The sequence below is a fragment of the Molothrus ater genome, chromosome 20 (genome assembly GCF_012460135.2).
Source record: "Molothrus ater isolate BHLD 08-10-18 breed brown headed cowbird chromosome 20, BPBGC_Mater_1.1, whole genome shotgun sequence".
Taxonomy (NCBI): Eukaryota; Metazoa; Chordata; class Aves; order Passeriformes; family Icteridae; genus Molothrus; species Molothrus ater.
In genome coordinates this window covers 6,407,952-6,435,605 of record NC_050497.2, presented here as the reverse complement: position 1 = coordinate 6,435,605, position 27,654 = coordinate 6,407,952, and the positions used below count along the sequence as shown (strand labels likewise).

Genomic DNA, 27,654 nt, shown 5'->3' with positions numbered 1-27,654 from the left:
GCGAGTGGTCGTGCACACAACATTACACAGACCGAGGATTTCCGCAGCAACGCTTAGGGCTCTGCAGTTCACAGCACTGAACGTGTCAGAAAGCTGCTGTGTAAAACCAAATCCTTAGAGCAGGTTTTTTATTTTTTTTTGTCCTGAAAACTTGAATATCTCCTCACCGCCACCACAAAAAAAAAACCAAAATAAAAACCAAAAAAAAAAAAAAAACCAAACAAAAACCAAACCAAAAAAAAAAAAAAAAAAAAAGAAAGGAAAAAAACCAAAAAAAAACCCAAAAAAAAAACCAAACCCACAAAAAAAAAAAAAAAAAACCCAAAAAAAGAACTACGGAAAAGGGTTTGTTTTCTCAGCAGACACCTTTTTCCATTAAAAAATTGTGAAACGCACTTTTCAGCAATCTCCATTTTATTTTTAAAATCTCATTGGAAAAACACTGAGCAGCGTTATTTAGTATTCAAAACAACCTGCTCAGGATTTGATGACTGCCTTTGACAAGGGCGCCCAGTGCTGCCGACTGCCGAGCAGCCGGGAAGTGCCGATGTTCCCTGCTGGAAAATCCAGGCTGTCAGCTGCCACCGAGCCTTGAGGGGGACACAGCTCACACCCTCGGTTCCCCATTCCAAGGCTGAAATGGGGTTTCATTCCTGGGTTTGCCCAGCTGCCCTCCAAGCCCCGGGGTGTGCTGGGTTTCCAGGGCTTTCCTGCTGCTATCTCCACTTGGACACCCAGAAAGTCCAGAGGCAGGAACTGGCAGTGGGATATGCAGGATTCCATGGCGCCTGGGCTCTCTTCGGGCTCTCTTGGAGACAAATAAGTTTTATAAAGGTGGTTTAATACCGCTGAAAATGCTGGGAGCTCTCCAGTCGCCTCTTTCCTCTGCACATGCCCGTGCTGAACGCTAGATGGGGCGTCAGACACAGGGTTTGGTCCATGCGAGAGCAGTTTCTGCAGAGAACTGAGTCATGCTTGAGAAAAACAGAGAAGTGTGGACGCCCATCTGCAGAGCAGACAGCTTGTGTTGTGAAACGTGATTTCTTGGGATGCACAGTGACCCGGCCCGCGGCTGCTGAGGGATCACAGAGAGCCAGAGCTATGAGAGCCATTCCAGCAAAACAGCCAAAGTCATCCTACAAAGGAAGGTGGAGGATTTAGATAAAGAAATCAGGCAGCTGTGATCTGCAGATTCTCGTCTGTCCATCTGATTACAGTAGACAGGTTGCCTTTTATTTATTTTAATACAGTGTGAGCAGGTTGCCTTTATTTTATTACAGTGTGAGCTGTTTGCCTTGCTCACCTCTCAGGCTTCAGCAGGTATTTCACCCTTCCCCTGTAGAATCAGCATGATCCAACAAACACAGACATGGACTGTCACCCCTGAATCTCTCCAGGATAGAGGGTAGTGCCATGCTGGGTCTTGCAAAGGGTGAATCAGTTTCATAGCAGAGTCTTTTCTGACTGATGTATGAAGGGGGTGAGATGTCCTGAGCAAATTTTTCATGGTGCTCTTGTGTGTTTTCACAAGGTCTCAACAGCTTGGAAGGGACTGCATCTCCCAAAACACAGATGGGAAATGCAAAGTGACATGCTAAAAACAGCACAGAGAAGGAGAATTACCTCATCTGCAAAAAGAAGGGGTAGCATGAGATACATCTATAGATCTTCTCCTTTCCATGTGGGAGGGAGGTGGCATATATTTCCTATACAACAATAGGACGTATGCTGCATAACAGGTACCAGATGGGTGTTTAAATAATCTTCAGCTGCTGCATGTCATGCTGTTATCTCATTATCCATTACAAGTTAAATGGGTTCAAGCTGGGCCTGGACATGGATGAGATGTCTAATAGTGGTGGTGAGGCTGACATTGATGGCAATTTCCTTGAACAGCAGTCTGGAAGCTCCAAGTGGAGCACAGACCCTGCACCACACAGTCCACAGTGGAATATTTCGTGCCTGTTGTGTTGAACACGTTGTTTCTCACCACCCTCCTGTGCCCTAGGCACAGAACTGGCATCCTGTCATGCCTTGATGTTGCCCTCCCGACCAGCACAGGGATGGGGTGGTTGGCCAGCAGTGGGTCATCTTGAACCAGCTGCCACAAGCTGAAAGTACTGAAAATCTGCAGCAGAGAAGAACTTTAGATAGGTGTTCAGTGTGCAATAGGCTTGGGGTGTCTGTGATTTGGGGTGTCTGTGATTTGGGATGCTGATCAGCAGTGGAAGTGGTGTGGTGAAAAGGAAAAGGTGTGGAAAAGGGAAGGATGTTGCAGAGAGTATAAGAAGGAGAATGGTAGGAATTTGGGGATCCTACCCAAATTACCCAGTGCAAACACCAATATAGGGTGTTTGCAGTGGGTAATTTGAGGTGCTAAAGCTGTTGTGGTAGAGGAGGCAATGGAGATGGAGTATCTGTGTTGCAAAGCAAGAGATAAGGGATGCAGAGATGGAGTACTCAAGGCCAAGGGTGAGGAGAGAGAAAAGTCTCAGATGAGATTTTTGCCTGGCCTGACCCCGCTTCCGGTGTGCTGGAATTTCCTGCCACCTGCAATTTGATTGGTTTAAAGTCAGCATTTTCAGGACTTTGGGCTGGCTCACTTTGAGCTCTGTGGCAGAGAGCTCAGAGAATCTGGGATCTGGCTGGTGAGCAGGGCTCTCTGGGCAGCATCACAAGGCAGCAGAGCTCCCAGCTGGCTGGTGAGCCAAGGAACATGTCTCCAGCCAGGGGACAGGGTGCTAGGAATCAGGGCTGCAGCCCCATCTTCAGCTCATGGAGTGCAAGAGTTTTCCAGGTAAGAATTTCAAGATCTATGAATCAATGCTTTTCCCAGAAAAAGTCCGTGTTTTTGTTGGAGGATGTATAAGGTCCTCAATATTTCCAAATGCTTTGTTTATGAAAGAGGTTTGGGAATGTGCTGTTTTACATGAGTTGCTGGGCTGGCAAGAGGTTCCTGTGGAAGGTTTCTAACTGAAGAAGGAGAGCTAGGAGACTCATTTTTCCCTCCATTCATTTTACATTCATTTTGCCTTCTGACTCTGCCTAGATGCTCTCTAACAGCCTGTTTTTCTGAGAGGAATTTCCTTTATTTTTGCCCTTTTTCTACCACACCACGCACCCCCCTACGCCCCGTATGTGGTTTTGCTTTGTTTTCTTTCTCTGCTTTAATTTCAGTATCATCTTCCAAGTGCTGCTTATCCTAAACACAGAGATGAGGCAGTGACAGGAAAGGGCTGCCACTCTGACGTACATTGGGATCTTTAAAGAGTAGGATTGTGGTGGGCTTTATCCAAATACAGAGCCTGGCTAAGCTCTGAGGACTACACTAATGCTGTGGAAAGGCTCTGAGTCATGGAATATGTTCCCTGACCTTTCTGTAATGTGACAGGAGCAATAACACAAAATACCAACATCTGCATTAACAGTGAGCAGACATTGTCTAATCCTAGAAACACCCAGGGAGTCAAGAGCCTGTCATCCTTCTCTTGCAGGTAGGAAAATTGAGGTTTGCAGATGATGAAAGTTTTTTTTTTTTTCAACACGGTAGTTCATAGCAAAGGGTTTAACAATTCTGTTTTGTCACTGAAATATTTACTCAAGAGCTTGAGCTGTGATTCAGCTTGGACAGGCTTCAAAATCCTTATCTGGGGTACAAAATCACAGAGTCCCTTGGGTCAGTGTGTGGTGCTGTGCTGTGTGAAGAGGGACAGTCCAGCAGGGAAAGATGTGGATGAGTTTGGCATCTGTGTGAAACAGAACATCATATACTTGTGCAGTAAATCTGCCCTTGGGAAATAATTCATTTGATCACATCTGAACACTTGTGAAATTCTGAGGTACCAGGAGGACTGGATTTTGTCCTGGTTGCCATCTCTGAAAAATTCCATTGAGAAGTTCTTCCGTACAACAAGAAAAAACGTTTCCTGTCTGGATGCCCAATGTCAAAGCCCTTTTCCCTGAGCCCAGGCTGCAGTCAGAGAGCAGAGTCTCATCGAGCTGTCCCAGCAGGGTGAGCAAGCAGAGCTGGGATGCTGAGGTGCTTCAGGCCAGAGCTGTCCCTGCTCTGCACCAGCACAGCTCCTCCCCAGAGCAACTGGGACCGAGCAGGGCTTGGCAGTGCTGCCGGTGCCCTCTGGCCGTGCTGAACGCTGACAGCTCTGCAGAGGGACAAAAATGGGATTTTTAATCTGATCCTCGGTGGTTAGCAGCAGGTGGAGCCAGACAGGTCATGTTACCTGGTAGGGATGGGAGTGAGAGGCAGGGGAGGGAACGTGCTTGTGTTTAAGCTGTGCTCCATTGTGGGTGAAGGAAATCTGCTGTCTCACGTTTCTTGCCTACCGTGGGAACTTGCTGGAAGTTGAATGTTTTGTAGATAAGCACAAGGGGACAATGCTGGCAGGACATTTCTCTGCTCTTTATGGGGTGAGTCCTGGAGCTGGAACCTGCTTGATCTTTCACACGTATCAACTCCATCAAGCAGTGATGGATGGAGATGGTCTTTCTCCGAACGAGCACAAGGAATTATTAAAGTGCCTGGCAGCCAAAATAGCTCTGGCCACTGTGTGTTCCAGAGGCAGAAGGGATGGAGGGAGGCAGCCACTGGGCTCTGGATAGAAACAGAGGTTTATGTTCATATGAACAGGAGTTGCCAGGAATGCCACAGGCTTTGAAGAGAAGAGTTTTTAAATCTGTACTTGAGCAATCTTAACGGGTGTCCATTTCTCAAAGTGACTTTTACATCATGGACACACTCCAGTCTCATATTTGGTGCTAGGAATAAAGAAGTTAAGGAATAGCTTGGAGAAAATTGCTGTTAAGAGTTAAACTACTGGTTAACTACTGTTAACTGCCAGAACTGTGAGACACTGGGGCTCAGGTGGGTGTTTTATGGGCTGCTTTGGGTCTCTGCTCTTGCAGGACAAGAGGACCCAGCAGCTCAGGGCCTGGTTCACCCTCCCTGGAAAAGTCATGTGGATGTGGCACTTCAGGAAGTAGTGAAAACCAGAGGTTAAGGATTGGATTTGGTGATCCTAGAGGTTTTTTCCAACCTGAATGGTTCTGTGATTCCCCGATAAAGGCACCACCCAAAGCCAGGTGCAGATAAGCAGCAGTCTCCACTGGACCATGCAAATCCACCTGGGCTGGCAGCTGAGAGAGGCACCCTCAGGGCAGGAACTCAGGAAAGCAAAGCAGGGTGTGGAGGTGCTTTACCATTCGCAGCCTTGCCTTTTCACCCCTTCTGGCCTCCGGGCTCTGATTTCGTGCAAGGTCCAGATGAATAATGTATGAAATGGTAGAGATAGACCCGGTGGATGGGCTATCGATGCGGGCAGTTAGGCTCTGTTTTGACTTGTAAAGTAAACATTCCTGGTGTAGACATCCTCTGTGGTTTAGTGATTAGATCTGGGAACTGCATTTGGGGTCAAGTCAAGGTGCTCTAACCCAGTTCCAGCAACATTGGCTTAGCCACATCATCTGTTCCTAATGCTCTGCTTGTCTCCCCATGACATGAACAAGAGGGGAAGGAAATCCCATAAAAAGATGATGATAATAATCATCACTATCACCATCATCATCATCTCAATTGAGATGTTGTTTTATTTTGGAACTTATTGTCCGAGGATGTGGTTTAGTTTGAATGGTGTGCACAGTGAACTTGGCATGTAAATATAGAACATTCCCCTTATTTATCACAACACATCCACAAGAGAGAGAATTAAACCTCATGCTGTAGGTGCTCAGTGGTAAGATGGGGACTCTGTGAGAGTTAAACTTCACCTGCCTTGATCCTGCCTTTGGTTTTTAACCTTGTTTTTAACATTGAGCCCAGAATTTGAAATTGGAGAGTGTTCCTGTTTGGCTTGGCTCCAGGAATTTCTGGTTTTGTTCTCCAGGCTGGCTTGGAGCAGAGTAGGTCTCGTGTGAGCCTGTTTACCTGTGTAGCAATAGTTCTTACTGAAAGAACAAGAAATAATAGGGAAACTTTAGCCCATATTCTATCTTAAATAGAATTATGTCGTAAATAACAATTTAGGGATAAAAACGGCATGAAAGAGATGAAACTTCAGCTGCATGAAATATGAAACACTAAGTTCATATGGTGTGGGAGGATTCCTCAGGAAGAGTAGGGCATGAGTAATGCTGTGCCCTCGCTCCAGTCATGGGCTCTGATGTGGTGAATGGCTTGTACCTCATCCAAAGCACAAAGGTGGTGGTGTTATTATGCAGACAGCCCCATCCAATGGTTTAGGACCCTTAGGTGAAAGAGGATTTAAAAGGTTTTGGGTTGGACCCCATCCTGGTTGGACCAGAATTAGAGGCTGTGTTTGGTTTGGGGTTTAGCAAAGGTAACACCCTGCTCTTACACCCATCTCCTGTGAAGAGCCATAAACACAGGTCACTAAAATTAGTCTTGCAAGGCAGCTGCTCTGACTGGTGCCTCTGCTTTCCCTGCTCTGTGTTCAGCTCATGCCCAAGACCTTTGCCTGGTTTTAATCAGCTCAATTAGCAGCTGACACTGAGGACCAAGTAGGTTCATCAGGAGAAAGTGAATAAAACAAATAGCAAAAGTGAATAAAACAAATAGCTTCCCCATTTGTTCAGAGAGGCTGGGTCTGGGCCCCTTGAAGTGCTGGGGAGGTTATGGAGCAAGGTCTCCTGAGCAAGAAGGGGTTTGGTGATTTCTGTGGAGACTAGTGAGGCTTCCTGGAAATTCCACCAGGTCTGTCCTTCTCTGTGGTTTGGACTCAGAATGTCATTGCAGGGAAGCCTGAGGACCTGTAATTTGTGCCTCAAATCTTACTCTGAATGACCTGTAAAGTATCATTTCCATACAGATTCCTCACTGTTAAATAAAGGTTGAATCTGAAACTGTTAGGTTCTTTTTCCAGGAGATATTTTATCTAACAGGAAGAAAAATGTACTCTGCTAAAATAAAATGTTCCCTGCAGGACTCCAGTTTCCAGCTATTGTTAAAGTATGTGGTGGAGAGCTGGGAACCCTGTGGCCAACAGGGAGCTGGAATGAGTTGAAAAGAGGAGAAGGATGTGCTCTGCAAAGAACAATGTTCGGTCCACACTAACAGCACAGAAAAAGAGAAGATTGGTTGCAGGATACAGAGAGGCCCCAAGGAACAGGGATGAGCAGCCAGATCTAATGCTGATAGCTGTGAAGTGGCCCAGGGCTGTCTTCTATATAACATTGCTGGAATTCCTACAGTTTGGGAGTAGCCCCTCTGGAGTACTAAATAACTTGGTGTGGAGTCATCCTAGACCCCTCAGTGAGGACTTGTGGCATTTAAAAGAAAAATGAGTTTTTAGGAGGTTGAAGGACGTTTGAAGTGCAGGGGGTAAAGGAGTTGGCAGTCATGTGCTGGTCATCTGCTTGCTTCAGCATAGAGGGAAATATGAAAGTATGACTGGGATAATCAAAAGCATGGAGAAATCTCCTTTGAAGAGAGATGAAAGCAAATGGGACTGAAGTGAAGCTGAGTAAGAGGTGCTTCCACAGACATGTTTCAAAGGAGGAGAATGCTGGGCAAAGCTGAGCAAGAATTGCTCTTCTTCTTAATTCCCCTGTGTGTCTGTCTGTGACATGAACAAGAGGGGAAGAAGATCCCATAAAAATGTTATTATTTTTTTTATTATAGTCATCATCTTAATTTAAATCGTGTTTCATTATGGAACTTCATTGTCTCGAGAAGTAATTCAATGTTAACAGTTTGGATGGTGACTTGACGCATGTAATTACCAAACATTAACTTCATGTATGACAACAAATTTACAAGAAAGAGAATTAAACCTTGTGATTCAGAGTTTAAGTTAATTTCTGACTTCTGAAGATTGGATGAATCAGGGTGAACGGGACCAGAGAGCCTCAATCCACTGCTGTCTTGCACAGGGACATGTCCTACCTTGAAACCAGAGTGTCCCACTGCTGAAACAGCCCTGCAAGGGCCTCACTCATGTGAGAGCAGCAGCTCCTTCCACCACTGAACATTCACACAACTTCCCCTGCTGCAATAACAGTGCAGAAAAGCTCCTTGCCCCTTCCTGATGCCCACCTCTCCTTGTGGGACAGCTCCAGCCCCACTAATGTAGCATCCCAAAGCCTCCTGTCCCTACAGCCTTTCCACAGCTGGGATCCATCTTCTCTCCTGCTAATGGTGGAACTTCTTGTTCCTTCTTGCCTGAGTCAGTGGTGCTATTAACAGAATGTGTTGTGCTAGAGAGATGCATTCTGCTGCTTTGCAAAACACTGCAAAAAGCACATATTGCCCTATGGAGGGCTTCAGGGTTGCATAAACACAGGGTGGGGCAGATTTCTGGGAACATCATAGACGTGAGGGTGTGGGCTGTAAATCAGGAGAGCAATCAGCACATGGGACCTGGGCAGAGTCTCAGAGTCCTGTCAATGGATCATTCAGGCAGAGAAGAAAACTTAGGATGGTTAGTCCAAGCATCACTGCCTGCAGAGTAGAGTGGAGAGGTTTTTCTACTTCTTTGCATCATTCAACCCAAATTCTGCTCTGGATAAAGTCAGGGTCACACAGCCTGGGTCATGTTGTGTCAGTGCTGCCACTGCTGTGAGCAAGAGGCCAGCTGAGACAACAACACAATAAAAACCTTCCAGCAAAGGGGCTGTAAATAACAGAGCTAAATTGCTCCCTGCTTTCCAGGCTGATTGTGGGCAGGGTGTTTTCAGCATTGCTAGTGAGGGGTGTTTATTAACAACATCAGAATCAAAACCAGACCACCTGGTTTCACCAGGTAAAAGAGCACCTTTTGGCATAAAAGGAAGCCCAAAAGATTTGTTGTTCATGACTCGGTGCAGGAAAAAGGGAAAGTTTCAGGATGTGTCTGGACGGATGACACAATGACTTGACTCATAAAACCTCAAATTACTGAGCAGCTCTGACTTCTGCCTGAGTCAGGTCTTGTGGGAAGGATGTCCTGATCTGCTCTAGGAAGCTCAGTTGTCCCCCAGGACATTACAAAGTGCCACTTACAAGATTGGAGTGTGTGCTAAAGAGATCTAGACAATGTGACCTACACAGGAGGGTGGGAGGAAATGCTGCTGTTTAATCTGGGGGTGATGAAGGGGACACAGAGAACTCAGGGGGTTGAAAATAAGCTCTGTGGTTTGGAAAGCTTTGTGGTGGGTGAAGCCCTGTGGCAAAGCCATGAATGAAGGCACTCCTTGGAGCTGGTTTCACCAGGATGGTGTAGCCACTCAGCTTGGGCCAGGATCAGGCAATGATGTGTTCACCTTTCCATTCCCTCTTGTCCTGTGAGAACTTGAAAATGCCTATCTGGTGAAAACAGGGCTTAAAAGACTTTAAAATTAACAAGCTCAGCAACCTGTTCTTCCTGGGTTGCAAGGCAGGGTTAACAGCCCAGGAAATAAAAGGTTTGTTTTCTACTTTGCACCTTGAAGCTGCTCATTGCTGTTGAATGTCAGGTCTGGAAATAAGGCTGGACTCAGGGACCACAGTTGCTTCCTCTTCCAGCCCTGTTAGTGAGCCAGGGCTCTTAATGCTGTGATTCCCATGCCCTGATTCCCATCTCCCCATAACACAGCATGTGGAGGCTGGATTATGCAGCTTCCTTTACCTTTGCTCTTGTTTCAGAGCACCCCAGCAGGGAATCTGCATCTATGTTGTAGTTTTGCAAATTCTTGAAGTCTAGGAAATGTTCCCAAATTCTGACATTTTTGGCAGTAATTTGTTCCTCTACTCTCCCAATCTGGCAGGGAAACTCCCTGTTTTTGGGCAGTAACACAAGTGTTTTTTGCCTGTTGTTTACAGCTGATGGGATCTGGTTCTTGGGAAGCAAAACACATCATGAGATGCTGAGGTGTGGCTGAGTGAGAGAGAGGCACAGCTCCCCCACACCCCAAGCCCTGACCCCATCTCCCACCTTTACCTGGTCTCAGCAGTGGCAGGTGCAGCTCTGCCTAGAGCCAGCACCTAAACCAGCTGGGACAGAGGGAGAGAACAGGAGAGAGGAGAAATAACTTCCCTCAGCCCCTCTCCCAGCAGGGTTTCATCCCTGAAGGCACAGAGCAGCCTAGCCAAGGAATTCTTTCCTAAGAGAAAGCCCAGGCATGAATCCATGTGAGGCTCAGAACATGAGAAAATAATCTACTTGCACACACCCACAGCCTGATGGCCTCTTTTCCAGCATCTCTAGTGTCACAGCAGCAGAGGGGACAGTGACTCCTCTGCAGCCAGGGTGGGTGTGAGAGTTTGGGGACAGGAGCAGCTGGGAGCAGGGCAGCAGCCCAGGAAGGGATGGAGGAGAAGGCAGGAGGACATGCCACTGCTCTGACCTGGCCCTGGGCCTGTTCCCTGGGACTGGCTGAGGAACAGCAGCTTCCTCTGCTCTGCCTGGGACTCAGAGCCACCACAGCCTGCCCCTTCCCTGGGCCTCTCCTGACAGCTTTCTCCTGCTGCAGGCATCTGCTCTTCTGAGTGTGAAGGACATTTTGGGAGAGTCTGATCTTACATTCCTCATGCCTGAGGCCTCTCAGATAGCTGCAGCCAGTACTGTCAACTTCAAAATGCAAACCAGACAAAATCTGCCTGAGTTTGCTGAAGGCTGAAGCATCCCAGTTGTTTCCTGAGATGTTGGTTTTCCCCTGCCTGGATTTTGGTAGCAGGGGGGGTCACAGAGGTGGCTTCTGTGAGAAGGTGCTAGAAGCTTCCCCTGGTGGCTCTGACCCAATTCCTAATGGCTCTGAAGATGGACATGCTACTGGCCAAGGCTGGGCCAATTAGAGATGATGGTAACACCTCTGTGATAACATATTTGAGAAGAAAATGAAAGCAAAGTGAAGAACACAGTTTTTTCTAGCCAGAGAAGAGGAGAATGTGAGAACATGTGAGGGAAACAACATGGAGACACCAAGGTCAGTGGAGAAGGAGGAGGAGGAGATTCTCCAGGTGCCAGAGCTGAGATTCCTCTGCAGGCCATGGTGATGACCATGGTGAGGCAGCTGAGGCCCTGCAGCCCATGGGGATCCATGGGGGATGCAGAGATCCACCCACAGCCCATGGGGATCCATAGGGGATGCAGAGATCCACCCACAGCCCATGGGGATCCATGGGGGATGCAGAGATCAACCCACAGCCCATGGGGATCCATGGGGGATGCAGAGATCCACCCACAGCCTGTGGGGATCTATAGGGGATGCAGAGATCCACCCACAGCCCATGGGGATCCATGGGGGATGCAGAGATCCACCCACAGCCTGTGGGGCTCTATAGGGGATGCAGAGATCCACCCCACAGCCCATGGGGGAGATGCCCATGCTGGAGCAGGTGGGTGCCTGGAGGAGGCTGTGACTCAGTGGGAGATCCACTGGAGAGAGGGCCCTGCTTCCAGGCTGGAGCAGCCTCTCCTTGGAGGACTGCACCCTGTGGAAAGAGTGACCCACATTGCAGCAGTTTTGGGAGGACTGTGTGCCCAGGGAGGGACTCACATTGCAGCAGTTTGGGAAGGACTGCTGCTCATGAGATTGGACCCACACTGGAGAAGTTCTCTGTGAGCTGTATCCTGTGGGAGGGACCCCACAGTCTCACAGGGGAACAACTTCTCTCCCTGAGCAGCAGAAAAAAATCTCAGTGATGAAATGACCAAAACTGCCATGTCCTATCTCCCTGCACTGTCAGTTGGAAGAAGAGAGGAGTTGGGGAAGAAAAGGTCTTTTTAAGGGCTTATTTCACTTCTCATCATTCTCCTCTGATTTTGTTGGGAGTAAATTCACTTCATACCTCTAAGCCAGACCTATTTTGCCCTTGGAGTTTTTTTTTTCCCAGTCTTTATTTCAACTCATGAACCCTTTGTTAATTTTCTCTCTCCTCTCCCAGCTGTGGCAGGGGAGGGCAAGTGAGAGACTTTCATGGGTGCCTGGAGTTTGGCCAGTGTCAAACCACAACAGATGCCAATGCTGGGGGCCAGAGGTGCTGATGGTTCCACTGCTTACTGACTTTACAGTATCTTCTGTGTCCTGCTTGCTGAAACAAGCATGAGGAGCCCAGGAGTCTGGGGATAGGGAGCTGCAGGTGAAGCAAGAGGATTTCACAGATCCACGGAAGGTGCGTCATGGTGGTGGGAGCTTTCGTGCAGACTGAGGAGGGAAGGCAGGTGGAGCACCCTTCTCACTAATAAACAGCTAAAACACTCATGCCTTTACTTGAAAAGTCACCGTGTTTGATGAGCCAGCACTGCACAGCCTCCCTTGGCAGCTGGGTTTCCAGGATGGGTGCAGGTGATCACTGGAGTGTGCAGGTTCCAAGGGTTTGTGCTGGGAGCAGCAGGAAGAAATGGCAGGGCAGGAGGGCACCAGTGTCCAGGGTAGCATTGGAGCAAGCTGGGAATGGGGCTCAGCTCCTGGGCTGAGCTGTGTGCCCAGGGCCAAGCAAAATCCCAGCTGGGCTCTGCACCTCCTCCACCAGCATGCTGGAGAAGTGCCACCCACCTGCCCATCTCCTCCAGCCTGGAGCAGTCTCCCCTCAGGCTCTTTGCTTAGCCCCAGCTGTGGGATGTAATTGCTCAAAGTAGCTCTGGGATCAGGGTGGAGCCCAGGCTGTGCCACCCCAGCAGACGTGCCAGCGCTCCTCTGAACCAACCCTCTCCCTCTGCTGCCACCTGGAAATTCCCCAGAGGAGCAAGAGTGGAAAAATGTAGTCACAATACTCCAGCGTAATTCAGCTGGTCAAATAAATAACCTGTGTGGGAATTGAGAGTGATTTTTATTTCATAACCTTGCCAAAGCAGAATCACTTTTACAGGCTTCTATTTTTAAGTACTTTTCTCAAGCATTTCCCATTATTTTTTCATTCCTTCTGCTTCCTACAGTTCAGTTCCTCCTCCAGCAAAATGCTGCATTTTTTCCCTACAGCTCCTGGGGTCAGTCTAACCTGACAACCCAATCTTTCTAAGCCTCACACAGATTTTTATTAATAATTTCTCAGAAAAAAAAAATGCAGTGTTTTTGGCTAGTGGTGTTGGGTTTAGGTAGATCTTGTCCTGGGTCCTTGAGACCTCTCATGCTCTAGGTTTTAAGGGCATGACTTGCAGTTTAAAGACATACTGCTGTTAGGACCTGGCCTTCTTGAGGGAAGGGCTCTGTGCTGGCAGGATGTGATCTGTGGAGGAGGATCAAACATGAATATTAACAGCCTGCTTCCGCATGGATTAATGGGATGCTTGAACACGCTTCAGCTGCTGTGTTGCCTTGGGTCTCAAAAGCCGGGAAGGTGCAAGTGTGGATGTGTTCTACCCAGCATGAGAGCCCTGAACCTGCTAAACTGAAAAGGAGCTGGGATCCCAGGAGCATTACACCTGCCTTTGCAGTCATCTGCTGCTCCTCATCCCCATCCATAACCCTCCCCTCTGGAGTTCCACTCTGTGTAACACTAAAAGGGGTTTGAAATCCATAAACACACAGAAAAAAAACCCTTTTTTAAAACTAACACATCCACACCTTGTTTAGGGATAAGCCCCGAGGGATTATCCCTAAACAAGGTGTGCTTCCTGCTCTCTCTGTTCAATGTAAATTTGTGCCAGTTGCTGGTGCAAATTGTCCAGGGCTCCCTGCCAGTGTTTGAACAATGCCAAGGAGGAGAAGTCTGGCTGGCTGGCAGGAGGAGTCCTGGCTTGTCTGCAGGTGCATATTCCTGCTGCTCAGCGAGGTGTTGGCTGCCTTGGGAGGGGAAGAAGGTGCATGAAGGAAAAAGGTCCCACTGCTGAAGACCCTGTGGACTGGATCATCAGCTGGTAAAAACTGGAGCTGCTGGATGGAGTGTGTGATGTGTTGGTGAAGGGTCTGGCTGGCTGCCCTCTCCCAGGCTCCTGGGAGAAAGGGTTGCTAGAGAATGTCTCATCCATGCTGTGGGGCTGGTCTGGCCCTGCATGACCCCAATCCTTGGGCACTGAGGTCTTGAGGTCTTCTCTGCTGTGGGTTGATCCCTATCAGGTGTGGAGAGGAGGGATGGGAGGAGTAGTGTTTGGGATGTGGCTTTGCCACTGCCTACTTACACTTGGCATTGTGGTGTTTATAGTACCCTGCTGAGCTCCAGGGGTGCATGGGTGGGTTTGGGGGTAGTTCACTGGTGAACACCTCAGCTCTTAGCACAGAGCCTGGATCCACATGGCTGCTGCATGTCCTGGTGTTCTCACTCCCACCCCAGGGAAGCAGCCTGCCAGAGGCTGCAGAGCTCCACACTGGGCTGTGCCAGGACTTGTTCTGCAGCCTCCCCAGTGCCAGGGTGGTGGTGACCAACTGCAAGTACCTCCCTCTTAAAACCAAGTGCTTGTGGTTTTCAAAGGCTTCCTGCACTGCTAAAAACATAACTCTAAGGCCCTGTGCCAGGGGCACCAATAGTCTGTGAACTATAGGTCTGGTCACATTCAAAAGAGCCAGCTGGGTTCAGGAGTAGCACAATTTATTGAATGTCACATATATGGATCTTTTGGATTGCCCATGACAAATGCCTGATCTGCAGAGTGGCTTTATAGAGCACTGACAATACAATGGCAATCACAATCTTAATTTCCCAGGTTAACACTCTGAGGACACAAGAGTTGACCCTTGTGGGGTGGGAGAGGACAAATCTGTCAAACTGTTCCTGGAATTTCATGTAAAATTCTTGTCTGCCAGCTAGATATTAAACTGGCCAGCTTTTACATCTTATAAACCACTATAGTGCAAAATGCTGCCAATAGTGATCAAATCTTCTGCTATTTGTGGGTTTATTGTACAGAATATTTATTGGTAGGAGGTTTTGGTTTGTCAAAACTTTTCTGGGTATTGGGTAATAAAACTAGACCACATGGCCTCCACTGCACATTCACCCCCATGCCATGGCAACACAAATCACAGGAGCTACATCCAGTTCCTATGCTTGCACTGCAGGGCCCATTGCATGTCCAGCTTTGCCTTTTCTTCACTGCTTTGTGCTTCCATGCACACATTCAGATGTCATGAGACTAAGCCAGAGCATTGCATGGAGCAGTGGAGTGTCTTTGGGTTTGCAGCACCATGGCAGAATGGCCATGAGGAACATTCAGAGGCAAATGCAGAGGATTTTATATTTTCTTGTTTTGTTTTGTTTGTTTTTTTTCCCTGTGTTAAGGAAATGAATACCAAATCCAGCCCTTCCACTCTAATAAACTTGGAGAGCTCCTGTCAGCCCCCATGCCTCTGGCTCCCTGGGGTTTGCAGCTGCTAGCACTGGGGGAGAAGGAGTTAACTTTGCATTAAATAGCAGCCCAGCTGCCTGCAGAGGCACCAATCCCACTCTTTATCCCACAATATTTCATGGCTGATGAAAAGCCAGCTCCAAATTCACATGGCACTTTTTAAACCAAGGACAATATTCCATCTTGGCTGCCTTGGTTCAGAACGAGCTGCCTTGGGGCTGGGCCGGCAGCTCTTCACTTCTGGCAGTTTCAGGGCTTTGCAGACCAGGACGTGCCTAGCTGGGTTCCAGGCTGGTCATTGCCGGGGCTCCCCTCCCAGGGGCGAGCCCTCCTGCGAGGGACAGCCAGCTCTGTCCCCTGTCCATCCCTCGCAGGTGGATCTGTGGGCAAGGCTTGGCTGCCTCTGCCATGGGAGTGAGCGCTCAGCCAGCGCTGGGCGGGACGGGAAGCGCACGGAGCAGTGGACTCCAGCGCAGGGCTGCAGGCGGCTGGGAGAGGCGCTGACCTCGTTCCCAACTCCTCCTGCCACGGAGGGATCTGCAGAGCTTCGCCCCGGGGTGAGCAGCGCCCGGCTGGGACAGGGATGCTCCGGCGGCTCCGTCCCTGGGGCACCGCGGGGAATGGGGCTGGACTGGGGACGTCGGAGCTGGGGCTGCTTTGGAGGGGTCGGAGCTGGGGCTGGTTCGGAGAGGTTGAGCTGGGGATGGTTCGGAGAGGTGGAGCTGGGGCTGGTTCGGAGAGGTGGAGCTGGGGCTGGTTTGGAGGGATCGAGCTGGGGCTGCTTTGGAGGGGTCGCAGCTCTGTGCCAGGTCCCCCTCCCAGGCGCTGTCTCCTGGCCCGGGCAGCCCATCCGCATGGAGCTGCTGGTGGCAGGGTGTGAGCAGCAGAGAATCCTGCTCCATGTGCTGGCTGCGGGTTCCTCGCTGTCCCGGCAGCCTGGCTGGGGGGTTTCGCTGGAAAGTGAAGGATTTGTGTTGTGTTTCAACGCAGCTGTTCCTGCCTCTCCCCTGCGGGGCTCTCTCGCAGCCCAAGGTCTCCCTGGCTTTGGATGCTGAAGCGACCCAGCAGCAAGTTCTCCCAAAATGATGGAAAATAAAGTATTCCTGTCATTCACGTTCTACAGCACGATTCTGATTTTAAAAATGTATGTCATTGCCATCATTACGGGGCAAGTGAGACTCAGAAAGAAGGTAAGATCCAGTCTCATTTCCTTCTCCTCCCTTTCTGGCTCTTTGCTTGGGTTTCTGTGATTTTGCTTTCTTCTTTTATTCCTCTAAAGTTCAGCAAAATTTTCCTGAAGCAAGCTGAGTTTTCTTTGACTTAGTTGAAAGCAAAACTTGTTTCATAGCTGCAGCAGATAAATATCTCACATCTCTTTGACCCTTTCTGTTTGTTTCTACCATCTGTGGCTTGATGTTTATGATTTTGGAAACCCAATCTAAATAATAATCAGATCTCAAATGCCAAGCAGGTGAGATGCTTCTAGAAAGAGTCTGTTTACAGTTAATTTGCAGGGTCTGGAAAAAAAAGGAGAAGCGAAAAACTAAGTTTAAGAAGAAATCATTGCAATGTTTTTTTTTTTCTTGTGATGTAGCAGAAAGTTTTTGGGCTCTTGGAGGCTGACTGGCTAAGGGAACGCTCCAGGAGAGCAGCAAGTCATGGGCAATAAAACAATAGCTGGAGGAGATGATCCTTGGTCAGGGAGGAAAATACAGAGAGGACCAGCTGCTGTCAGGAGTTGGGGCCAACAGGGCTTTTACTGCCCTCACCCCAACTCCTGATAAAACCCAGCTTTCTGTAAAATCTGTTTTAAAGTATTTGAGGAGTTTCTGACTGCGTCACTGGAGAGGGAGGGAGACATTTCTGGTCTCAGATAGAACACAAATACCCTCTCCTGTGGCATCACTGTAACTGATGAATTGTCTTCTCCCCTTGTGATTCTAAATGATGCTCCAGCCCTGCGACAGTTTGGGCTTGTAACATAATTTTAAAAAGCACCAGGGCCCTTTCCAGGCTGTAAAATGAAGCTGTCAGATGTAGCCAGGTCCCTGAGGAACAGCTTCTGAGCATAGGTGAGGAGCTCACACAGTTAATTTTCATTTTTAACTTTATTAGTGTAGGATCCCATTTCCCTGTGGGAAAGCCACACAGTGCCACTGCCAAAAAGCCAGCCAGGGAATATTCTCTAATCTGTCAGTCCTGGTTATCTTTTGGAGGCTGCATTGTGTCTGCAAGCTCTCTGCCAGCAGTGCTGGCTGGAAAGTCTCCTCTAAATGGGTTTCATGAGAAGAAGAGGAAGGGGGTGAGGTAGGAGCTCCCTTGAAACCCTCATTTGGGACCTGCTCAGCAGGCAGCACTGGGATTTTTGGAGGACAAGGAAAACTCCTGGGAGGTGCAGGACAGTGTGCATGGAAGTGCAGTGACCCTCGTCTTTATGAAGAGTGGTAACAAATTTGGGGAGGTAAAATCCCCACAGGACTTCAAGATTAGGGGCAAAACTTCTACCTGTGAGGTTCCTGAAGGCTGTAAGCAGGTGGGGACTGTCTCTGACTGTCTCTTCCAGGCATTTGCAAACCCAGAGGATGCCCTGCGCAATGGGGGGCTGCAGTTCTACCGCCAGGACCCTGACGTGGAGCGGTGCCTCAGGTGAGCGGGGCCAGCGTTCCCAGTGCCACCATTCCCTCTGGTGCCAGCATTCCTGGTGCCGCCATTCCCTCTGGTGCCAGCATTCCTGGTGCCACTATTCCCTCTGGTGCCAGCATTCCTGGTGCCGCCATTCCCTTTGGTGCCAGCATTCCTGGTGCCACTATTCCCTCTGGTGCCAGCATTCCTGGTGCCGCCATTCCCTTTGGTGCCAGCATTCCTGGTGCCACTATTCCCTCTGGTGCCAGCATTCCTGGTGCCACCATTCCCTCTGGTGCCACCATTCCCTCTGGTGCCAGCATTCCCGATGCCAGCATTCCTGGTGCCACCATTCCCTCTGGTGCCAGCATTCCTGGTGCCACCATTCCCTCTGGTGCCACCATTCCTGATGCCAGCATTCCTGGTGCCACCATTCCCTCTGGTGCCACCATTCCCTCTGGTGCCAGCATTCCCGATGCCAGCATTCCTGGTGCCACCATTCCCTCTGGTGCCAGCATTCCTGGTGCCACCATTCCCTCTGGTGCCACCATTCCTGATGCCAGCATTCCTGGTGCCACCATTCCCTCTGGTGCCAGCATTCCTGGTGCCACCATTCCCTCTGGTGCCAGCATTCCTGGTGCCACTATTCCCTCTGGTGCCAGCATTCCTGGTGCCACCATTCCCTCTGGTGCCAGCATTCCTGGTGCCACCATTCCCTCTGGTGCCGCCATTCCCTCTGGTGCCACCATTCCCAGTGCCACCATTCCTGGTGCGACCATTCCCAGTGCCACCATTCCCTCTGATGCCACCATTCCCAGTGCCACCATTCCCTCTGATGCCACCATTCCCAGTGCCACCATTCCCTCTGCACCAGCTGCTGGCAAACAAGAAGTGGGAAGTTAAAGGACTCACTAATTGAGTAATATTCTAGATGGTCAGGCTGCCTCGAGCTCTGCTGTGGGACCCTGCTCACGAGAGCAGTTTAATCTTTAGCATGGTGTGCACTGGAGCAAGGACAAGAGAAGGATCTGGGTTTGCATTCAACATCCAACTCTGACTAGCTCTTTTCCAGGTGCTCAAAGTCCCACAGATTCCCAGTGTCTCACCCCATACCCACACTCAAAGGCTCTTTGTGTCCTGCTCTGACAGGACCCCAGATCCCTGCGGAGCCTGGACAGGCAACAGAGTGACTGCTCCCAGTGCTGTAGGCAGCTGCCCTTTTTGGGGATCTGGGAAAAGGCTGAACAGGATTACAATAACTTTTGCTTCTCTGATTGGGCAAACTCTGAATGTTACCCCTCTTCTGTGAGAATCACAGTTTCTCAGAGGTAAAACACAAGGTTATTCAGCCCTGGGTTTGATTTGCTGTCGCCCTTACTGAAGGAGGTGCCCCAAGTGCTGGGCTGGATTGCTGCTGATGTGCAGGAAAGGGGCTGGAGTTGTGCCCTGCTGTCCTTGAGCCCTGGGCTGTGCATGGGGACCTCACTGCTCATGTCCCCCTGCCTCCAGCATTTGCTTTAGAAAACAGCCAGTGCCACCTAATTGCTGGGCTGCCAGGGGGAGGAGGAGGATGGAAAATGAGCTATTTCCTTCCTAGCAAAAAATAAAATAATAGCAGAAATAATAATCATAATCTTCTTTTGATTATTCAGGATAAACAAACTTCCATAAAAATAAATAACTAGAGCTGCAGCAAAAACCTGGGGCAGCCTGGGATCTGACTTGGGCAGCTGAAGCTCTCAGAGCCCGTCCTTGCTGATGTATTTACAGCCTTGAAGACACATTCAATCCAAGGTGTTTCCCCAGAGCAAGGGCCATGTCAGCTTCTCATCTCAGACTGTACCTGGAGGGGAGCAGAGCCAGGGGTGTGTGCAGGACAGGGACAGAGCAGGGCAGGACATTTACCCTGTGCTTCTGAAAGAGGCCCTGGCTGCCTCACAGCTCTCTCCTTTCTCCTCCTTCTTTCTTCCATTTGTCCTCCCAGCCCTGCTGAGCCCCCAGGTCCTTGGGGTTTTTTCAGAGGATGGTGCCTGGGGGAGGAGGGGCACAACCCTCACTCATGGCCTGACCAGGTCCTGTTTGATTAGTGCTGTGGGTGGTGGCAGTGATGCTGTGACACCCAGGCAGGTGCCTGTTCAGCTGGAGCACAGGGCTTGGCTCCATCAGTGCTGATGTGTCACCACATGGCCACAGAATCCCCTCCAGCCACAGTGTGGGGGTTGTTGGGCCACTCCTCCCCAGTCCCCTTTGGATGCATTTATGGAGAGAGGTGAAACCACAGCCCCTCTCATCCTGTGAGTTTCTCCACTGCAGAAGCTGTGGTCTGGAACTGCCTTTTGTTGTGTAGCGTGGCCACATCTGGGGCCTTGCCTTCCTGGCACCACACCAGTTTTGAGCTTTTTGCAGCTTCCCAGGGTCTGTGTTTTGCTCTGTTTATTTGAAAGCTCCAACCCTGGAGCTGTCATCTGCTGTGCCAAAGGCGTCCCAGTCACGGAGAGAAAGGTTCAGGAGCTCAGCATCCCAAGGGAGAGACACAGGGTGTGAAATTCTCCTGTGTGTAGGGGAGAACTGACACTTTTGGGGGCTGTGTCTGCCCCATCCCATGGGGAAGAGGCCCAGCAGCACCTAGGGATGGGTAGAAGGAATGAGAAAAAACAGGGAAACAACCTTATCTTGCTTTTCAGGGCCCACCGCAACGACATGGAGAACATCTTTCCCTTCCTCTTCCTCGGAGCCGTCTACTCCCTGCTGGATCCCAGTCCCACAGTGGCCAGGATCCACTTCCTCATCTTCTGTGTGGGACGGATCGTGCACACCATTGCCTACCTGCTGCAGCTGAGGGCACCCACCCGCTCCGTGGCCTACAGCGTGGCCCAGCTGCCCTGCTTCTCCATGGCCCTGCAGATCCTGCTGGCCACCACCCCGTACTGGTAACAGCCAGAGAGACCCAGCACCCAAACCCCCTCATCCTGACTCTGCTGGGCCCCCTGGAGTGGGAGAGAGTGAGAGTGTGTGTGTGTGAGATGTCAGCAGGGAGTTCACCTGCACCCTGAGGATGTTCAGTGCAGCCTTGATGCCATCAGGATTTGTCAGAGGAGGCACCAGAGAGAAGGGAAATGCAAGAAGGGGATGTGGGGGCAGGTTTCTCTCTCTCCTGCTGAGGATGAGAGGTGGAAAGCACATGGACTCCCCCTTGAGGAATGGGGTCATTGAAGGGAAGGTTTCCTGAGTTTGGAACTGTGACTGTGTCCTTTTCCTCCTGGTTGTGAATATCCCATGAATCAGGCAGGGAAAATCATGAGGGTCCCACAAAGTCTCTTAGTCGGCAGATGTTGTTGGTAGCAGAGGTTATAAAGCAGCCACCTCCTCCTGCCCAGCCACGTGCATCTCTGGGAATGTCAGTCCCTTAGGATTTAGTCCCTTAGGTTCCCTCTCCACCAAGGAGGACAGGAGGCAGGTGCGTTCCAGGCAGGCTGACAGGGAAGTCAGAATCTCAGGGGTGATGTTGTGAGGCCATTGGAGCATTCAGTGCTCCCAGTGCCACCTCGTCTCACAGCACAGCGCACAGCTCCCTGCCAGGAGCCCCACTGCAGGCAGGACCTGGAGCTCCTGGCAGCTCCCAGCCAGCAGCAGCTGAGGCTTTTCCATCTCAGCCTCACCACAGCAAGATGCAGAGTGACGTGCCTGGAGAAGCCAGCAGGAATCCTTTACCCTGGACACACAGCCTGAACACATTTGCTGGACACAAAGTTCTGGGACTTCTGGAATGTCTGAAATGCTGGCACAAAACAGGGGCTTTGCAGACAGGGTTTTCTCCCAAAGGGCAGTCTAGTCCACATGCCACTAATACCTGAAAATGCCCCAGAGCATCAGACTGAGTTTCTCCCCCTCTGTTTTCAGCCCTTCTCTTGCCGTTGCTATTTGGGAAATGTGCCCTTATTGCCTTAGGGGAGTTTTCTCTCAGCTGTTTCCTGCTGTCCACTGCTGCCACGCCATTCACAGCCTGGAGCAGCTGGTGTTTGCAGAAAGCTCTGGAAATGAGCAGAGGGGCTTTGAAGGGAGCATTGCTGCTCTGCAGGGTCACCCAGAAGTGTTGTGTTGGACAGGAGAGGCTGGGACCAGGGTAGTGCATGGTGACAAGGGCCCAGGAGCTCCTCTGCCACACAGCTGTCCCCAGGTGCCAGGAGCTGCTCCCAGCAGCAGCAGCAATGGAGCATCCCTCTGGAGGAGAAGGAGGAGGAAACCCCTGCTCTTCAGTGCCTCCTCCCTCCTCTGAGGGCAGCACAGAGTTTGAATAGCATCACAGGGGAAAGCCAGAATGAGTAGAAAAGAAATTCCCCTCCCACCTGTCCTGTGCACTAAGGCTGTTCCCTTGACTCTGCTCTGCTCAGAGATCTCTTGCTGAGCACTGGGGACACACCTGCTCACACTGATGCTCAGCCTTTGCTCAGCTCAGGTAGAAGTTTCTGTACCAGTAACTCCATCCCAGTGCAGTTGTGGCCTCAGGCTGAGCTGTGTGGTGAAGGTTGGAGTGGAATTCTTTGCTCTCCCACTGCGAGGAAGGTGGGCAGGATTGCACGTTCAGCACTTCACTCTTGGCCACTTCTCCTTCCCACAGATGTCTGGGTTACACAGACTCCTCTTAACAAATCTTTTCTGCCTCACATGGTGCACAAGGTCTTGCACTCCTGTATGTTTCTCTGCTGCTGCACACGCATCCTGGTGGCAGGAAGCAAATATTCCCAATAAAAACAAATCATTGTGCTCTGATCCATCCTTCCTTGGGGAGCAGCAGATGCAGCTGGGCAGCAGCTGGGTCCAGCCCCAGCAGGATGGATCCTCAGCAGGATGTTAAACCCCACTGCAGAGCCTGGAGTGTCCTGGGACTTCTAGAGGCATCCCTTTCCTCTGCACTCGCCTGCCCTGCAGAGGAACCTCTTTTCCAGGTGTGCATTATTTGTGCTGATCCTTTCAATCCAGCAGAGCTGGGAATTATGAGCAGCTCTGCTCACTTTCCCTTCCCTGAGTAGCAAGCTTGGTGTTCACCCAAAAATCCTGGAGGGCTGGAGAAGCTCAGGTAAGAGGTAGTTGTTCTTCTTTCTGTTCTTAGGACTCATAAAGGAGCTGCTTGTGTTTTCCAAGATAAGTAGCCCCCTTTTTTTTTTTTTTTTTTTTTTTTGCACTGGGTTGCTGGGAAACAAATGCTTCATTTCCCTGGTTTTCCAGTATTTTCTTCAGTTGTTGGTGCTTGGGAGCTGCTGCCCACTGGGTTGCTGGGAAACAAATGCTTCATTTCTCTGGTTTTCCCCTATTTTTTTTAAAGTTGTTGATGGTTGGGAGGTACTGCCCAATCAGTGTCTGTGTTAGTTTCATAAAATGGCTCCACTTGGTTCTTGGTTCCCTGTTTGTTTTCAAATGAGAAAAGCAGTGGTTTTATAAAATGGACTCTCTCCAGTACATGTTGCTGAGGTTGGAGATGTGGCTGGGATGGAGATTTTGGCATAGGAAGGAAGAAGGGAAGCTCCAGAACCCCCTTCCAATCCCCAGATCTGCCAGCTGCTTCAGCCTCTTCTCAGCTGCCTGTCCAGTGCCTGAGACTGATGCCCTGTTCAGGGAATCTGAGGTTACATGCAAAGCTCTGCTTTCTCCTTTTTTATTAAAAAAAAAAATAAACTCTGCTTACTGGCTGCAGGGAAAAGCTTGGGAATGTGAACTCTCCTGGCTCAAAAAAAACAAACACAAAAAGCCTGCAAGGCAAACTTAGGAGAGGCCCAAGCATTGCACTTATTTTGAAGTGTTGTGGAAGTTTGGGGGGAAGCAAAACCAAGCTGGGCTCGGTTGCTTGGGCAGCACCAGACCCATCAGGGCTCTCCTGGGACCAGGTGGTCAGAGCCACTGGCTCTCCCCTGGACACTGCCAGTGATTGCTGCATGTGAGAGACATTCCTGCCTTTTCCCAATTAATATCTACAGCCCACAGCTCCCAAATTCCTGCTCTGGCATCAGTGTAGGCAAAGGATGTGCCCAGTGTCTCCTGCTGCTTCAGGAGAGCAAGGACAGTGGTTGCACCCACCAGTCTCTGGGGTTTGGGGTGTGCTTTGAATGTCCAACAACTTGTTTTCCACACCTGGCTCAAACAAGAAGCAGCAACGCTGTGAAACCCACCTGGGACTGCAGAACAAAACACAATCTGGTGCTTAAATGGGTACAAGCTGAGAGAGGAGAAATTTCAGTTAGAGATTAGGAAGAATTTTTGTGCTGTGAGGGTGGTGGGACACTGGTACAGGCTGCCCACGGAGGCTGTGGATGCCCCAGCCCTGGCAGAGTTCAAAGCCAGGTTGTTTGAGCAACTTTGGTCTAATTCCATCTGTGGGTTGGGAGGAGGTGATCTTTAAGGTCCATTAAGGTGATCTTTAAGGTCCATTCTGCCCCCTTCTGTGGTTAAATGTGTGGATGTGATTCACACCACAGTACGTGTCTTTCCTCACGGTGTCTGGAGCTGGGAGAAGAGCAAGTGGAGACCGGGCACAGGCTGCTTTCCCTCCCACACTCCTTCAGGTGCTTCAAGCCCCAGGATCCGTCCCACCCCTGAGCACAGGACACACCTCTCCCTTACCTGCCTGCACCCCTCCCCGGGTCTCTTGTCATCCAGACCATTCCCTGGTGGGACCTGGACCAAGATTCCCTCTTGGGCAGGTTACCTTTAACACAGATCACTCCTTTTCTGCCCTCCCAAAATCCCCATTCCCTCTAGCAGATGGGGTTTTGATACACAAATCCCCTTATTCCTCTTGAGGAACTGGGATTCCTGCGACTTGTAGAGAGAAATGAGAGGAGCCAGCTCTACAAGCATGAGCACTCAGAAATCTCCTGGAGAAGAGGGCAGCAGGGAAGCGCCGTTCTTTGGCACACGAGGATGAAGTTGGAACCGGGAAAACTTTTTCCGGCGGGCGTTTCCTAACAGGGCTGTGGGGCTGAGCCCTGCTTCAGACGTGGGGCTCGGGATGCGGCCGGGTGCGGAACGGAGCAGCACGGGGGGCTCGGGATGCGGCCGGATGCGGGACTGGAGCGGGGCAGAGCGGGGGGCTCGGGATGCGGCCGGGTGCGGGATTAGAGCGGGGGGCTCAGGATGTGGCCGGGTGCGGGACTGGAGCGGGGCAGCGCGGGGGGCTCGGGATGCGGCCGGGTGCGGGACTGGAGCGGGGCAGAGCGGGGCAGAGCGGGGGGCTCGGGATGCGGCCGGGTGCGGGATTGGAGCGGGGCAGCGCGGGGGACTCGGGATGCGGCCGGGTGCGGGACTGGAGCGGGGCAGCGCGGGGGGCTCGCCCCGGGCTCCGCGGGCTGCGCTGCGCGGGGCTGCAGCACCCTCGTGTGGCTGCGGGACCCTGCGGGGGACACGGGGACCCTGCCCGGATCCTCCGCCCTCCCCCCCGTTTGCTGGGGGTGCGCATGGAGTTGTTTGGGATGGATGGATGGATGGATGGATGGATGGATGGATGGATGGATGGATGGATGGATGGATGGATGGATGGATGGATGGATGGATGGAGGGTGTCATTCCTTAGGGAACTGGTTGAGGAGGAGGAGGCTGGTATCTGCTCCAGTACCCATCAGCCTCTCCAAAACAGGCAGATGCGATGCCATTTCAAGGGAGATCCTCCCATCACCACAGACTTGCTCTTTGGGAGTCACCTGGTTGAAAACAGAGTGGTTTGAGGAGGAAACAGTTTGTAAATATCCTTGCAAACTTTCCCTGCTTCTGAAGTTGTGGCGTATGGATGCAACGCTGTGCATCTCCATGCAGTAGCTCCTCCTTACACATGATAACTCTTCCTGGGTTTTGTGACACCAGCTACAAAAGGAACCTTTGCTTCCTCCCTTCTTCCCAGGTAATTATAAAGCATTACATCCCTGTGCATAGCTCCCCTCCAGCTTCTCTGCTGCCTTAGGTTGCTTCCCTGTGTGGTTGGAAAGAAGCAGCAGCGAACAAAATATCTGCTGCAGGGAGGAGATGCTCCTTCCATATGGAATGTAGAGTTTAGGGTGAGCATCACAGCCCCCAGGACAGGAGCACTGCTCCAAAGGGCAGGAGGGGCTCTGCTGCTGGGAGGTGACACGGTGCTGTCACAGGAACATGTGCTCCTGCAGTTTGTGGATGGTGCAACAACCATCTTCAGACCTTCCCGCTGCCACCAGAGGGAGAAGGGCTCAGCAGCACAAGGATGAAGGAAAAAGAGGATGCTGTAACCATGATATGTCTGTAATTCATTCTGGACGGGGATAACCAGGCGGGTGTCCCCGTGAGCTGGAAAATGTGAGCTCTGTTTTGTCTTGCTGCTGCAGCAGCCGATGCTGATGACAACACAAAATTGTTCTCATCAAAATATTCTAGGGGCAAACTTCAACTTTTCATCAGTCAGCAAGTCATGCACAAGTGCCAGGCTGGGTGGTCAGAAACAAGGAAAGGGGGTTCAGAAAGATCCTGCCATCACCTGAGACCCACCCTTTTGGATTCACCTGATTGAAAACCAACTGCTTTGAGGAAGGAAACCATTTGCAAATGTCTTTGCAACCTTCCACCACACCCAAAGTTGCAGTGAATGGATGGAGAGCAGCTCTCCTGCCCAAATTAGAACTGGTGATGGATGTGCCCTTCCAGAGAGGAAAACTTCCCCTGTCCTGGAAGGAGAGAGGTTGCACAACACCTTGGAGTTCCTCATTGACAGCCTTCCCCCAGTATCTCCCTCCCCCGTCGGGTGGGTGCAGACCCTGCCAGGTGAGCTGCAGCTCTCCATGCTCTGTCTCCTGGTTTGAGGCCCCTCAGATGCCCATCAGCTCCTGGGAGCTGGCTGACCATGGGTTGAGACCTTCTGCTCTAGTGGCAGATGAACTGAGGCTGAGACAGTTCAGGCAGGAAATAAGTGACATATTTCCAGCAGTCAACAGTGGTGAGTCACTGGAGGAATCTGCCCTGGGATCTGTAAGTTCATCACTTCCAAGGGTCTCTTGACTCAGGGTTGGATGCTTTCCAAAGGGATGCTCTGCACTGGCCACGTGCTGAGGACATGAGGATGCTGCTTGGGTGATGTTCTTTGTGCAGGACATTGGACAATTGGCCTTAATGATCTACAAGCCACTTACTGAGTGAATAAATAAATGGTTACAAAGCAGCAGCAGAGCATTTGGCAGGGATGGTCAAGTGTGTGGGACCATGGTGGGCCTGGGGTGATGTCCAGTATGGGGACTTGCTCCTGCTGGGTGCTGCTGGGATGAGGTGGGATGAGCCTTGTTCCCCTCTAGGGAAAGCTGGAACGCATTGTTTAGGGATCCTTCCTCCCTCAGCCTTGGATCCACGTGTCCCAACAGCCACTGGTGATGGGAGGGACAAAGGCTGCAGCTGGGAGGGAGCTGATCCTGTGGCTGTCACGGAGCTGAGCCTCTCTGGGTGCAGGGGACAGGGCTGTGGTCCCCTGGCTGTGTGTGGGGATGGAGGATGGCCTGGAGAGGAGGAGGTGACAGAGACATCCTGAAAGTGACGCCATGTGAGCTGGCCTGCAGGGAGGCTGCTGTGATGAAGGCAAGTAAAAGAAACAATGGGAACCCAGGTGTCTCCTCTCCTCCCAGCTCCTGGGAGTCAGCAGGGCAGCAGATTTCTGCACAGGCAGTTGAGTCCCTGCCACGTTGCACCAACACACACCCACCATTAACTTTCTCTCCCTCTCTGAATGCACCATAGCGTTGATCTCCACAGTATCTTGGAGCAATGAATTTCAGGCTTTATTTGGACAATGAGGACACTTTCTGCCTTGCTCTCTGATCCTTTT

At 50.7% G+C, this 27,654-nt stretch overlaps 1 protein-coding gene across 4 annotated transcripts; it reads left to right on the top strand.

Annotated features, from left to right (window-relative positions):
- The first annotated feature begins 972 nt into the window (after positions 1-972).
- Positions 973-22,594, top strand: PTGES (prostaglandin E synthase). 4 transcript variants are annotated; one of them, XM_036394231.1, is made up of 4 exons: positions 973-1,148; positions 16,200-16,399; positions 17,773-17,855; positions 20,516-22,594. In XM_036394231.1, exons 2-4 carry the CDS (start codon positions 16,292-16,294, stop codon positions 20,763-20,765), a joined length of 441 nt encoding a protein of 146 aa, XP_036250124.1. In that variant the 5' UTR covers positions 973-1,148; positions 16,200-16,291; the 3' UTR covers positions 20,766-22,594. The 4 variants fall into 4 exon arrangements, with proteins under 4 accessions (XP_036250124.1, XP_036250125.1, XP_054372958.1 ...); XM_036394232.1 differs by lacking the exon at positions 973-1,148 and adding an exon at positions 2,654-2,797; XM_054516983.1 differs by lacking the exon at positions 973-1,148 and adding an exon at positions 12,074-12,100.
- The last annotated feature ends 5,060 nt before the right edge of the window (positions 22,595-27,654 follow it).

What these genes read in the sequence shown, in the direction of transcription:
- PTGES (XM_036394231.1), top strand. Translation starts at nt 16,292, where the DNA reads ATGATGGAAAATAAAGTATTCCTGTCATTCACGTTCTACAGCACGATT. An exon ending in AAGTGAGACTCAGAAAGAAG is followed by an intron (nt 16,400 to 17,772) that starts GTAAGATCCAGT and finishes TGTCTCTTCCAG; the next exon opens with GCATTTGCAAACCCAGAGGA. An exon ending in GACGTGGAGCGGTGCCTCAG is followed by an intron (nt 17,856 to 20,515) that starts GTGAGCGGGGCC and finishes CTTGCTTTTCAG; the next exon opens with GGCCCACCGCAACGACATGG.